The following is a 12,790-nucleotide window of genomic DNA, read 5'->3' as shown; positions in this document are numbered from 1 at the left end:
AAATATTTTGGATAAAATAATTTTAAAGTTTTGGAGGGTATACTAGGTATTATCCCAAAAATTTTTAAAATAAAATTGTAAATGGGTTTATTTATATTTTTTATTTAAAGCCGCTAATAAAACCTAAAGCCCTCCTTTTTCTCCCTTTCCATCCCCCATCTCAATTTCCCAAACCCGAAATCCCCTCTCTCTCTCTCTCTCTCTCTCTCTCTCTCTCTCTCTCGCGTCCTCGTCGGGTTCTCGGTGACGCGATCGCGTTGGAGGAGCTCGATCGATCGCGGATCCGCTTCGTTGCGAGGCGCAAAGAGGAGGGGATCGGCGGAGCCATGGACTCCGGCGGCGGCGGCGGCGGCGGCGGCAGAGGAGGAGGAGGTGGTGGAGGTGGGGCGAAGGAGGGGGCTCGTCCTTCGACGGTGGAGGAGGAGGCGCAGAAGAGGAGCACCGATTGCGTCTACTTCCTCGCCTCGCCATTGACCTGCAAGAAGGTACCTTTCTCCTTCGTTTCCCTTGTTCCGTTCCCGATTCTAGGTATTGTTCTCGATTCCGTTGGTGGTTGTGTGTGTTTTGCGTTGTTGAGGTTGATTGCGTCGGCCTCGGCGTGTATGCGCTGGTCTCTGGCTTCTTTGGGGTTTTCTTGGGTACCGTGGGAGCGACGGCGTGGGAAATTTAGGGTTTTGGGCGTAGAGATGTTGGGAGTTGGAGGGTTTTGGTGAGAATTTATGGGTTTGAGACTTGTTTCTGATACTAATTCTTGGTTGAGATAGAGCAGAATCTCAGTTCCAAGTAATGCTTTGGTTACCCTTATCGTCCCCACAAAGCGCCGCCCATGAGCTGGTGTTTCCCTGGGGTTGTGCGCGAGCGAGTCCGATCAGCGTGACATGTGTGATTACCCATGATACCTTTTGTAGAAGGAGAGATCTATATAGGATGAACGTGCCCTCCTTTTCTTTTCTTTCTTTCTTATTTCCTTTTGAAGAATTTTGATTTTTGATTACTTTTTTAATGTTGTGTTGGTAATAGACCTGAATCTCGTTGATGTCATGTTAAATTTCATACCGAATTTTTCATTAATACTGCGTTGTGTCATCTACCATTGTTATCAATTGAAACTTGTTTTCGCACGTAGCAATATAATTCAACGCACCCTGTATCCTGGCGAGACATCGCCTTGACTCATAGACAGATTTCTTTGGTGCATATGATAAATGAAAACTCTTATATCCTCATCAAGAAAGTGAAAGATTGTTTAACTCATTGAGAGAATATCGCTTTACTGAAATTCTTGAGCTGTAGTGTTCCATCGGCCTTATTGGTTGTTATTAATGTTTTGCTTTATGTGAATTGTAACATGCAAAAGAGGTTACGTGATTCTTGATGTGCTAAAATATCCTGCGACTGTCCCTTTCCATGGTATCCGTAAATTAGATTTATATGATTTATCTTGTATAAGTAGATGAGATTTTGGTGATTAACCATAGTATATGGTTTCCATTACAGGGCAGCGAATGCGAGTATCGGCACAGTGAGGGTGCGAGGGTTAACCCCAGGGATTGTTGGTACTGGCTGAATGGTACCTGCTTGAATCCGAAGTGTTCCTTCCGGCACCCGGTAACTACCCTTCCCCTGTATATAGATATGTATGTTTATATATAAAATAAATTTATTTAAACATGGACGCACAATCTGCACTCACGCCAGATGCACTCAGATGTTACTCGAGTAAGAGGGTTATTTTGCTAGTTGGACTTTTTTTCTTCATGCGTCGTAGGTTGGAAAAGCATCTTGTTGAACTCAAATTAAAATGACACCAGTCTTTCTATTTACTATTTGCTAGCTGCAGTCTTTGGATTAATTAAATACTTGCCCAGCTTATCAATGTTCCACTGTAAACTTATTTCTGTTCTTCTTTTATTTTTTCGCCAGCCACTCAGCCTGTTCGGTGCCACAGTAGCTTCAGTTCCAGCTCAACCTCCAGCTACACAAGCTTCAAAGCCAGCACAAATCCCCGCGCCTGTTCCTGCTTATAACATGACCAAGCAGAGTGTTCCGTGTTATTACTTTCAGAAGGGTAACTGTTTAAAAGGTGATAAGTGCCCTTTCATGCACGGACCACAGTCAGCTGGAGCTCCTCTTCCAGAAAAGGCGACAAAGGTTTCTAACTCTCATATCCAACCGCCGCAGACTAAGAATAAGGATTCATGGACTATGAAGGACTGCAAGCAGAAAAACAGGCCTAATTTCCAGAAAACCCCCCCTTCAGCCAGTGCTGCTAATACAATTATCAGTGCTCCTAAGCCTCTTGCAGTCCCCTCTACCTCGGCGAAACCCGTCACCAAGGTTCACAGTGCACCTAGTAATGTACTGCCTCTCAAGAAGACTGCAGTTGATGGACATCCAAGATTCAATCAGATTCATCTTCCTGTAGAGGGCGGCTCTGTTCAAAACTGGATGCAGAAGTACGAGGTTAAGCCCATTGATGACTGGCTGCAAAATGGTAGTAGGCATGCTGATGAGGTCTTGAGGGAGTCCTCTCCCGGTTTTGATGTTCTTGTGGATAACGATGATGAAGATCCTGAGTACTTGCACAATCAGGACGATTTCGGCAGAATATCAAGTGGAAGGTACTTAGATGCTTTAGATAACTATGAAGACCGCCATACTGATGATGACCGTGTCCTTGCTAGTTTTGAAAGAGATCGATATCATGGCAGAGGCGAACCTGATTGGCTTGGGGAGGTACAGAATGGCTATGGATTGGAGCAGCGGCTTAGGAGCTTGGCTGAGAGGATTTCGGACAGACCAGGAGGGCTTTTACAGCAAGAAGGTGAGTCGGATTTACGGGAGAAGCTACTAAAGCGAAGAAGGCTTAATGGTTTAAGATCGACCATCAATCCAGATAGCTGGAGTGAGAAACCCTATTCGAGGGATGATAACTATGTTGGGGAGAAGCAGCACAGCTCCATAAGCAACCGCCTGAGCGGGAGAATAAGATTCCCCGGGGGATCTTCGCCTAATAGAGTTAATCTGAGGAGGGAGAAAGAGGAAGTAAGGGGACTTCGAGGCAGATTGTCGCCAGTGAAGGCAACAGAAATCCATACAAGGCACGAAGAACGGAGGCGGAGGAAGTCGAATGAGGACTTCCCTACTGGTTTGAGGAGTTTCGTGGGCAGGATCAGTCGCAGTAGAGATGTCGTTCCCTCCTCCCTAGACTTTGCTGGCCCGAAGAGTCTCACAGAGCTTAAAGGTTCGAAGGTCACTGAGACCAAGCCTGCCAAAGTAGAATCTGAAGTGTCCCTCTCGTTCGAAGGTCCGAAGCCACTGAGTGCCATATTGAAGAGGAAAAGGGGGGCGCATTCTGGAGATAATTTACAAACTAGTAATAAAAAAGAAGATAGTGACAGAGACGTAGAAGTTGGTTTGCGGTCTATTACTTCAACAGTGGAGGAAAATGGCAATAATATCGTCAGTAAGTTCGAAAAGGACAATGCCAGACTAAATGAGGGAGATGAGGAAGAAGCGAAGGGTGTGGTCGCTGCAGCAGGCGAGGATTTTGTTTATGACAACCAAGAGCTCGACCATGAAAATGCAAGAGACGGAGAGCCCGACTATGGCTTCGAAGCAGCAGAAGAAGAGGAGAATGCATATCAGGAGGACGACGATGGGTTGGACGACGACGACGATTTCACTAAGAAAGTTAACGGCATGTTCTCGTGAGATCTTAAGGCGACGTTGGTGCCACGTACTTCCGACTGCTGCTGCTTGTGAATGTCGCAAAGAATAATGGTGGCGATTCTGTATTTTCTTTTCGATTTTATAGTGTTCCAGATGCCTTAGTCATGATAGAGTGGAAGGGCAAAAGATAAAAATGGAGGATAGGTCAAGTGCTCTGACTTCTGAGGGGTGCAATCTTAGGAGTCTCTGGGTTTTGATGTCTATGTTTTCTGATCCTTGTGCTCTCTCCCAGCCTTGTGTTGTATTAATAACCTAACAGATTTTGATTATGTTTCTCTGTTTATGCATCAAATTGGGTTTAATATAATTGAATCACCCAAACTGGGGTGTATTTTGACTCCCCATCTTTCTTTCTCCATGAAGTTTGGCCAGCATTTTAATTTTCTTCTCTCTCAACATCTCTTGGGTTGGTTGATTGTCAGAGTATGAAAAAGTTTGTACTGCTGCATAATAATAATATAAAATCTCTAAATAATTTTTTTAATGAATACAAATCACCTCGCAGTAAAGAGTGTTATTATAAACAGTAGCTAAGAAATCATAAAAGAAACCATTGTCTAGTGAATTCAATCATAAGAGTTGAAATCATTGCATGGCTTTCTCAGAGAGATCAAAAGAATTAAAACAAAACAAAACAAAAGTAGGCATCTTTCTGTGGGAAGCGAACTGCATGATTCTGCCACAGAATTTCAACCACAGGAACCTAATCAAATGTCATGAAGAGAAAAACAAAAAATCAAAAAAAAAAAAAAAAGAATTTTGCACTTTTCAGAGTCGATGTTTCAGATTGGGATAGATGAACAACTCTCATTGAACCTTTGACGTGAGGTGAACTTAGATTTCACACCCAGTAGTGGGAGAGCAGCGATGGCCGCCTCCGCAACGCAGCGACGCGAGATCTGTAGTAAGCATGGGACTGATTCTCGGGATCCATGAAGTCGAAGTCGCGGTCGCCGAGCATTACTCGTCGGAGGAAAAGCTCGGCGGCCGGATTCCGCGCCACCACCAACGCCACATTCTCTATCCGTCGGACGGCGGCGTACCAGTCTTTGGGAGGCTGAGGCTGTGCCAGAACTGCTTGTTGCTTCTCTTCTTTCTCCATGTAATAATCTCTCTCTTTAATTTGATCTTATGATTATAAAATAGATGAATCAGAAGAAGAACATTGAAGAGATTGGTACTTCAAAAAATTTTCTCTACTAATATTTATATTTAGTTATCTTAATAGAATCAACAAAAAGAGAATCTTTTTAAATCTTGATCTTATAAATACACTTATCCTACAAAGCATAAATGATAACTATCATTTGTTATTATTATTAGAAACCGTAAGCAGTTCAACTTCCCCACCTAATTTATGGGACATGAAATATTTTAGATAAGTATATGAATGGTAAATTCCTGAATCTTAGATTCATAAATTTAAAAGTATAATATTATCTCCAGCCCAGCTATATATTATCTTCAGCTGTGGAGATTTAATTATTATATTATATAATTTGAAAAGTAGTTAATGGTTGATCAATCCATTTGCATATTTTTCTCTTGATAAAAAACAATAAAAAGGCCAAAGAAAAATATTCATCAGTTTGTTTCCGATCCAACCGAAAACGCAGAACCGAAAACGCAGAACTATATCTCTGTATACTTTATTTTTTTTCTGAACTTGTTTAGGCCCAATTAGTATTAGATAGCTCTCAATACCATTCAAGTTTTAGCTATAGTCTAAAAATATTACCAAGGTAATTATTACAAAAAAATTATTTATTTATACTCTTTAAGCAATAATCAACAGCCACATTGGTAGATGATGAACTCATATTACATGCTAGATAGATTACAATTGTAAAAATGCTTTGGTATCAGCATTAGGTATATTTTTGCTGCATTTGCTTTCTCAACTCCTTGAGAGGACCTCCATTTCCTTTGCCCTTCTCCGGCACCATCTCTTTGCCGCAGCTGCAACTGCTTCTATTCAGATTCGTGCCGCACCTAAGGCATAGACCTTTACAATTCACATCACATACGGCGTTTATTGTGATCTCCACGTGCACGATATCGCGTATATGCTTCGATATATCAATCTCCTTCACTTCGGCAGGAAAATAGAGCTGGTCATCTATGTCTATGCTCTCATCATCGTTGTCGCCGGCTCTGTCCTCTCCCAATAATGTTCCCATGTTGATTTCTTCGGGTTCTTTGATAGGATCTTCGCTTAGCAAAAGAGCGAAGTTTGAGAATACACATTCAGCAGCTGGTTCTGCACATCTGCAAGAGAAATATGTGGAAAGTGGGTGATATTGACATCAATGAAACAAAAAGAAAACGGATTAGCCGGGAAAGAACAAGAGAAGGGAAAAAGAGAATTGCACCTTAGAACTCATGACTAAGTTTATTTATTACAAATAAATTAAACACAAGGTATGAATTGAGCAACTTTGGGTCCAATTTTGTCGTATAAACAAATAATAATGTAAAGAAAACCCCTAGCTTTGATCTAGAATTTTTTTTTTTTTTTTTTTGTGTTCATGATTATATCAGTCTACAGCAATTGTAGTGGTTATGACTTACGAAGAAACTAATTTGAAAAAAATAATAAATTTATCAAAATGGATCCTCTAATTACCAGAAACCAGGATAAACAGAGACAGAATTCTCCATTTTGCATTTTGCTTATTGCGATAAACTTATACAAGAATGATATGCAATGTCTTAAAAAAAAGAAAAAGAAAAAACTTCTCACAGATTTTGAATCCTACGCGAATGTCATTCACTGCCGCAAAGAAGGAGCGATCAGCCAAAAAGGTTTAATAGACCGCTAGACTAAAAATTGCGGTTTGCATCATAGGCAAATGACAAGAAGAAAGGTGAGTATAAAAGAAGTAATCCGTGGCTTAGACGAGAATCGTGTACTCGAGAGAAATTTCTTTTGCTTGGTTATTGATTCAAGAGCCTTCGCATTAATAGTTTAAAGAACAACACATTAATGATTACCCTCATTTTGCTGATAATCAACAATAATAAGTTTTCAACTGATTCTAACTTTGCAATTTGACATCAAGGATTCATTCAACATTTCCATTGATGCGCACAATGCAATGAGCATTGCACATTGTTTATAATGTCATCTAACTCTCAATTCCTACTTACACAGCAACTCATAACTACAATTGAACGCAAAAACACTGCATTTAATTGTTCATGGTAATTAGTAGAACATGAAAAGATCCACTGCTTATATAATTATTGGAGAATGAGGAGACATGGAGAGAGGTTCACAACCTGTTGCATCCGAGTGTGATCACGGTGCGGACGATCCCATCGAGCCGTAGCCTCCGCTTCCGCCTCGCGACGTCGACGGAGACGAGCACGGGAGTCTCGATCGGGGACGGCGCCTTCGCACCCCTCGGCGGCAACCGGATCCCCATCGCCGAAGCCCTAGACCTGGAAAGCGGGGAGGAGAGCTTCCCGAGCCCTAGCCGCTCCAGCGTGGTGCCGTACTCCACGTGGCACGCCGCCGCGTCCCTCCGGTACACCACGGCGCCCTCCCACGGCGATCCGGCGAGGTCCTCGCCGTCGCCGTCCACGGCGGCGAAGTCGGTGGCGTCGGAGACGGCGAAGGAGGGGACGGGGCGGAGGAGGGCGAGGCGCGGGGAGGCGAAGGGTCGGCTAGGGTTTGCGGGGGCGGCGGAGAGGGAGAGGCGGAGGGGAGGGGAGAGGAGAGAGGGTTTGGTAGGGTTTTGGAGATGCGGAGGGAGGAGCGGGGAGCGAGGAGAGAAGTGGAGAGCCATGGCGATGGGGTTTAAGACTTTAAGCTCGAGGTTGAAGAAGAGGGAGGGATAGGAGATGGGGGATAAGATTGAGTTGGGTCCGAATTAGCTTTTGCTCGGCCCATAAAAACTTAACCCGACCCAATAAAATGGGCCGACAATTTTGGCACTAAGCTTCAATTATTGGATCGGGCTATATCCCTAACTGGCCGACCCGGCCCATTTGAACTCAGTACTAAAAGCTGCGATAGGCGACGTGTGAGTGAGGTTCGGTAACTCGGGAGCAGCTTCCGCCACTCGAAACCTCAGCTCCCTCATCAGGTTCGGGTCCCCGCCTCTCCCCCTACCCCTCTCTCTCTCTCTCTCTCTCTCTCTCTCTCTCTCTCGCGCGCGCGCGCGCTCTCAAACCCTAAACCCTAAATCAAGCTCAATCACTAGGGTTACTTTGAACAAAGCTCGAAGCAATGGCTCTAGGGTTTTCTTTCCGTGTTGCAGGATCCGGGCTCGAAAATGGGAGGAGGAGAAAGGTAGAGTGCGCTGTGGCTAGGGTCTATCAGCGGCGGAGGCGGAGGAGGTGGAGGAGGAGGAGGAGGAGGAGGAGAGGAGGGAGATCGGTGAGCGATGGGAACTAGGGTTCCGGTGCAGCACTACGCCATGAGAGCCGCTAATTCGTTCATCAGTGGCTCCTTGCACGATCTCAACACCGTGGATGGTCGGCAGAGTGAGATCGACGGGATCAGTGATGTGGATCGCGAAGCCGACAACGAGGATGAGTCAAATTCCGTGGTGCGATGCCTCGATCTCTTCCAGTTTTTGTGTTTTTCTAGGGTTTAATTTGTCTCGCTATGTCGAAAGAAAGAGGTTTGAGTAGATTGATGCTGTAGATAGAACTGAGAGGTGATCGAATGAGGGCTACAATTTACAACGTGGGGAATTGGATCTCTTGAAACAGTGTAGCTGATGAGTTTTTCATTATATGATATCTCAGGATTGCATGAACGAATCATATAGGCATTCATTGTCTCTTCATGCTGTCGGAGTAGATGAAGAACGTTCCGCCCTCGAGAACAGCAGTAGATCGTCTACTCCGCCTTATAACATTCTGACGGCAGAAGGTATTCTATCGCGGGGCATCGATGTTATTCAACCTAATTGCATCTTATTCTCGGCTGTTCTCTTAGATATGCGATGTTAAGTTTCCCACCTCATGTTTAGAATGGTTTTATTTGGTTCTCTGCTGTAGATATTTTACCAATTGAAACAGCTAGGGCAAGGTTCTTGGAAATTATTGTTGATCATTTCATCTGCGAGCATGTAATTGAGGTGGCAGAATCTTCTGGCGTAGAATATGGCCAGGGGCACGACAAACTAAACAAAAGAAAGCCTAGAGAAGTCCGCTGTGAAGGTGACCCACGGTTTGCTTTGCCGTTGATGTACATAGCTAACTTATATGAAATGCTAGTCAATGACGTGAATGCGCGTCTCACTTCCTTGGATGGAATCCGCGAGAAGACGATAGGGGTAGCTCTTGAAGCTGCTGGTGGTTTGTACAGAAAATTAGCAAAAAAATTCCCTAGGAAAGGTACAGCACATCTTTGCAAGCATAAAAACCAGAAACTAAATATCGTGCACTACTATTTTGTAATTCGATGCTCTTCTATGATGGAAAATTAGGTCCTTGTAGCTTTAAGCGGAGGGAACTGGCAACTTCTCATGCAACAAGGACAAGATTTCCTGAGCTTGTAGTACAAGAAGAGAAGCGAGTACGTTTTGTAGTACTCAATGGTTTGACGATTGTTGAGAGTCCAGGAAGTATGACCATGGAGGATGCAGAGTGGTAAGTTTCTTACAAACCCTGATTTTGTTTCTTGTGATAACGATATTCATGCTTATCAATTCCATGAACCAGTGATAAACCCAGAATGATTTGTCTTGGAAAAACAATTGAGCGAGCACTATCACAGCTGTTGTAGTTGATGAAATACTAATGTTCGACAGACATATTAGTCCATTCTTTTAGCTGTTCTAATCCTTGGGACAAATATCTCTAGTGACTGCAGCTACACTACTAAGAATCTATTTGGAAAAGGCGGGAGAAAACAGCAGTGGTAGGAAGCAAGAGGGAAATTTTCCAGTAGCTGTCTCCATAATATTGGAAATTAGTGTAGTAAATCAGTGTTAAGTATGATGGTGTGAGCTCAAGTGCCTTTAATCTTTCCATAACACGTAAATTATATATCTTGGACACGAGCTCTATTTATGTATAATTGGTTATGCTCTTTCTGTAGAATGTGGTTTATCTTTGGATTCATGAAAAGTCTGGTAGGAGCTCTTCCAACCTATCTGCCATGAATGAACCGGATGTGGTGTCAAACAAATGTGTCTATTCACTTTCCATACAGAAATAAAATACCAGAAAGGAAGCACTTACAGTTATTATCCACACTTTTAGAAGCTTTTTTTGTTCCTTTAGTTATTTCCTATAACTCTTTGGCTAGTTGCTGCCTTCATCAATTGCTTTGTACAAGAAAGTGGTTCTCATCCTCATAAAGAATTACCAGTCACTAGTTTGACATTCTTTTAGTTGTGGTCTTTGAGGATCATTATATTTACTTTATTCAGCCTCCACTTTGGTCACTTGTTAGTTGACCTCATTAATTTCATGGAGAAGATCATTTCAACGTTTCCATTTAACAGCCTGCTAGTTTGTGCTTGTTGGGCTCGCAAACATCATGAAAATGTGGAAGCATGAAACTGCTATCAGCTTTTTGTACCGCTGCCTTTGACTATTTATTCTTATATAATAAATAAGATTATGGAGTATATTTGCTGGGTTTTTGGTATTTGATTGAGAATTTGAACTTTCTTTTATACTTTAGGTCCCCTCATTTTTCTTCTGATGACAGATATACGTTAAATTCTAGGTTTAAACGTTTGACTGGTCGCACTGATGTCGCTGTCTCTGCAAGAGATTATAAATTTTATTCCCCTCGTCATAAGTATAGGCGTACTGCATCTCAAGCTGTATTTAACATCCCTGGACCGACTGTAAGTTAATTCTACCTATAGGATGCCTAAGGATTTGCATGCGAATTCCCACGCACCTGACTGCTGTTCACTTTTTTTTTTAATTGTATATATCTGTACATTTCATCAGACATTCTCAGGGAGTGATAGTTCTCCATTGGTTAATGCTACAGGATTCCGTCCGTTAAATGAGGTTAGAGTCTTTGGAAGACTTTCCCTTCCTATAATTTTCTTTTCAACTACTTTGCATACCTCTTCAATATAAACAAGCACTCAGTGCACATTTCTGCCTTTTCATAAATGTGGAGATGATTTAAATATTGATATTTTAGCTGTCAGTATTGCAAAAGAATGAACTAACTTTCATCATATTATCTTATTTTAATTTTCTTTCAGCCACAAAATCAGCAAGAGGCTCCTTCAAAGCAGCATATGCAGCAACTACCGAACCAACCTCAGTTTCAGCCTTTCCAACAAGCTCATCATCAGATAGTCCAGCAAAGCCAACACGCTGCACACATTTCACACCTGACTCAGTGCACTCATAGTTCACATGTAACGGATATTACTCAACAGCATCAATCGCCCAATATGTCTCAACATCTGGCTTGCTTGCAGTCAATGTCTGCAGGTCATCTCGGAGGACGCTTAAATCTGTTGGTGAGATGATTTGCTATTTCTTATGCTCCCTTCAAATAGTTAATTCTCGGGGTACAATAAAGGAGATAATTTTATTGCACATGCTTGATTTCTGAATGTACATTTGTTTTTTGCGTGATTGTGCATGGGCTTTACAATTCCAGGAGAACTTAAAACTCCCCAATCAAATCACTTGGTAAATTATATTTCTTATGTTCTTTCACTTAATATCTATAATCTTTTCGTCGTTTTTTTCTTCTTCTTTGTCTCAGCCGAGTTCTCCGGCGAAATTCTGCGATGAATGCGGTGCCCCCTATCTGAGAGAGACTTCTAAATTTTGCTCCGAGTGTGGCACCAAAAGGTTGGGTATTTAAATATTTAACTTCTCCCTATCTATTTTACCGCGTGCTTGAGAAATATGTGTGAATTTGCTTCTTCAGATATTCGTTCTAGTGGCATCTACGTTGTGTATATATTTTCTAACTTAGGATCATATGAAAATGTTTGCATGTATCATTTTTATCTGTCTACGAAGCTATTGTTGATAGTAAATAGGAGAGCATAAGGAAAAACAAAAGAAGGGAAAAACAAGTGTTGGGAGTTTTAATTTATTAATTTCAACAATAATTTTATGTAATCTATAACATAGTTTCCATTTTTTTTTTTCAAGTATGTTTAAAAACAATAATTATCAAACCGAACACGTGACATATATATCAAAAAGGCCATTTCATTCAAAATATGACTAAAAGGGTAATTAAATTACTGGACTCATGGGGTTATGCACGGCAAACTTATGGGAAGTAATAAAAACTGATCATTTTGTGATTGAAGATGCCTGTAGACTTATAACTCAAATTATGTCCTAATCAATTTGGATGTTTTTTTTTTTTTCTTTTGCCTAAGCGTACTACTGGTTTCCTGCAATTATTGTATATGTTTTCAATTGTTGATACGAGTCCTCTGGAATGCCACATGAATTTGCTCTCTTACTAAACACTATATGAGAAAACATTATGGAGATCCCCCAGTATTATCCTTATATGTTCTCAGTATAATATTTATGCATATAAAATAAATATAAAAGGTTCGAACTACATAACATGGAGAAATTTAATTAGTTAATGTACACACTCTAAAAACATGTCTGTAAGCAAGTACAAAACTTATCTGAACTATAACTTTTTTTAAATCAACTATTAAATTTTTTAAAATGTTAATGTTAATATTTAATCTTTCAATTTGTCTAGTTTGATTTAGTCAATAGTATTTTGACGTCAAAATTTTAAGCTAATTAATTACTTCAATAAATTGATAGTTACGAAAATCAGACGAAGTTTACTAAATCTGTAACGATAACAGCTTATTTAAATTTTAAAGTTAAAGTGATGTTGAGTGGTCCAAATTAGATAAGTTGAAAGGTTGATTAGCAAATTAAAATTTTAAAAAATTAGATAGCTAACTCAAAGTGATTTATAGTTTAGATAAATTTTGTAGAATTTTCTAAACATGTTTTAATAAGTTGATAGTTGCAAAAATCAGATGAAGTATACTAAGGCTTCGTTTGGGATTGCGAGGAGATTGCGTTACTTGCGGTGAGAAACGACGATGGGAAAATACCT

At 41.2% G+C, this 12,790-nt stretch overlaps 3 protein-coding genes across 4 annotated transcripts; 2 read left to right on the top strand and 1 right to left on the bottom strand.

Moving 5' to 3' along the window:
- On the top strand, positions 134-4,074 carry LOC109727368 (zinc finger CCCH domain-containing protein 32-like). Its single transcript, XM_020257468.1, has 3 exons — positions 134-485; positions 1,498-1,608; positions 1,924-4,074. Exons 1-3 carry the CDS (start codon positions 327-329, stop codon positions 3,712-3,714), a joined length of 2,061 nt encoding a protein of 686 aa, XP_020113057.1. The 5' UTR covers positions 134-326; the 3' UTR covers positions 3,715-4,074.
- LOC109727374 lies at positions 5,445-7,565 on the bottom strand. Its single transcript, XM_020257478.1, has 2 exons — positions 7,015-7,565; positions 5,445-6,000 (listed from the first exon to the last, which is right to left on the bottom strand). The coding sequence occupies exons 1-2, from the start codon at positions 7,521-7,523 to the stop codon at positions 5,601-5,603; spliced, it is 909 nt and encodes a 302-aa protein (XP_020113067.1). The 5' UTR covers positions 7,524-7,565; the 3' UTR covers positions 5,445-5,600.
- LOC109727372 (uncharacterized protein At2g02148) lies at positions 7,734-11,833 on the top strand. 2 transcript variants are annotated; one of them, XM_020257477.1, is made up of 9 exons: positions 7,734-7,823; positions 7,998-8,288; positions 8,491-8,617; positions 8,746-9,084; positions 9,177-9,339; positions 10,427-10,550; positions 10,660-10,722; positions 10,926-11,189; positions 11,441-11,833. In XM_020257477.1, the coding sequence occupies exons 2-9, from the start codon at positions 8,124-8,126 to the stop codon at positions 11,540-11,542; spliced, it is 1,347 nt and encodes a 448-aa protein (XP_020113066.1). In that variant the 5' UTR covers positions 7,734-7,823; positions 7,998-8,123; the 3' UTR covers positions 11,543-11,833. The 2 variants fall into 2 exon arrangements, with proteins under 2 accessions (XP_020113066.1, XP_020113065.1); XM_020257476.1 differs by lacking the exon at positions 7,734-7,823 and having other exon boundaries at positions 7,888-8,288.

This window comes from Ananas comosus, linkage group 22 (assembly GCF_001540865.1).
Source record: "Ananas comosus cultivar F153 linkage group 22, ASM154086v1, whole genome shotgun sequence".
Lineage (NCBI taxonomy): Eukaryota > Viridiplantae > Streptophyta > Magnoliopsida > Poales > Bromeliaceae > Ananas > Ananas comosus.
Note: the sequence above shows the minus strand (reverse complement) of the source record. Positions and strands in the feature narration are given on the sequence as shown.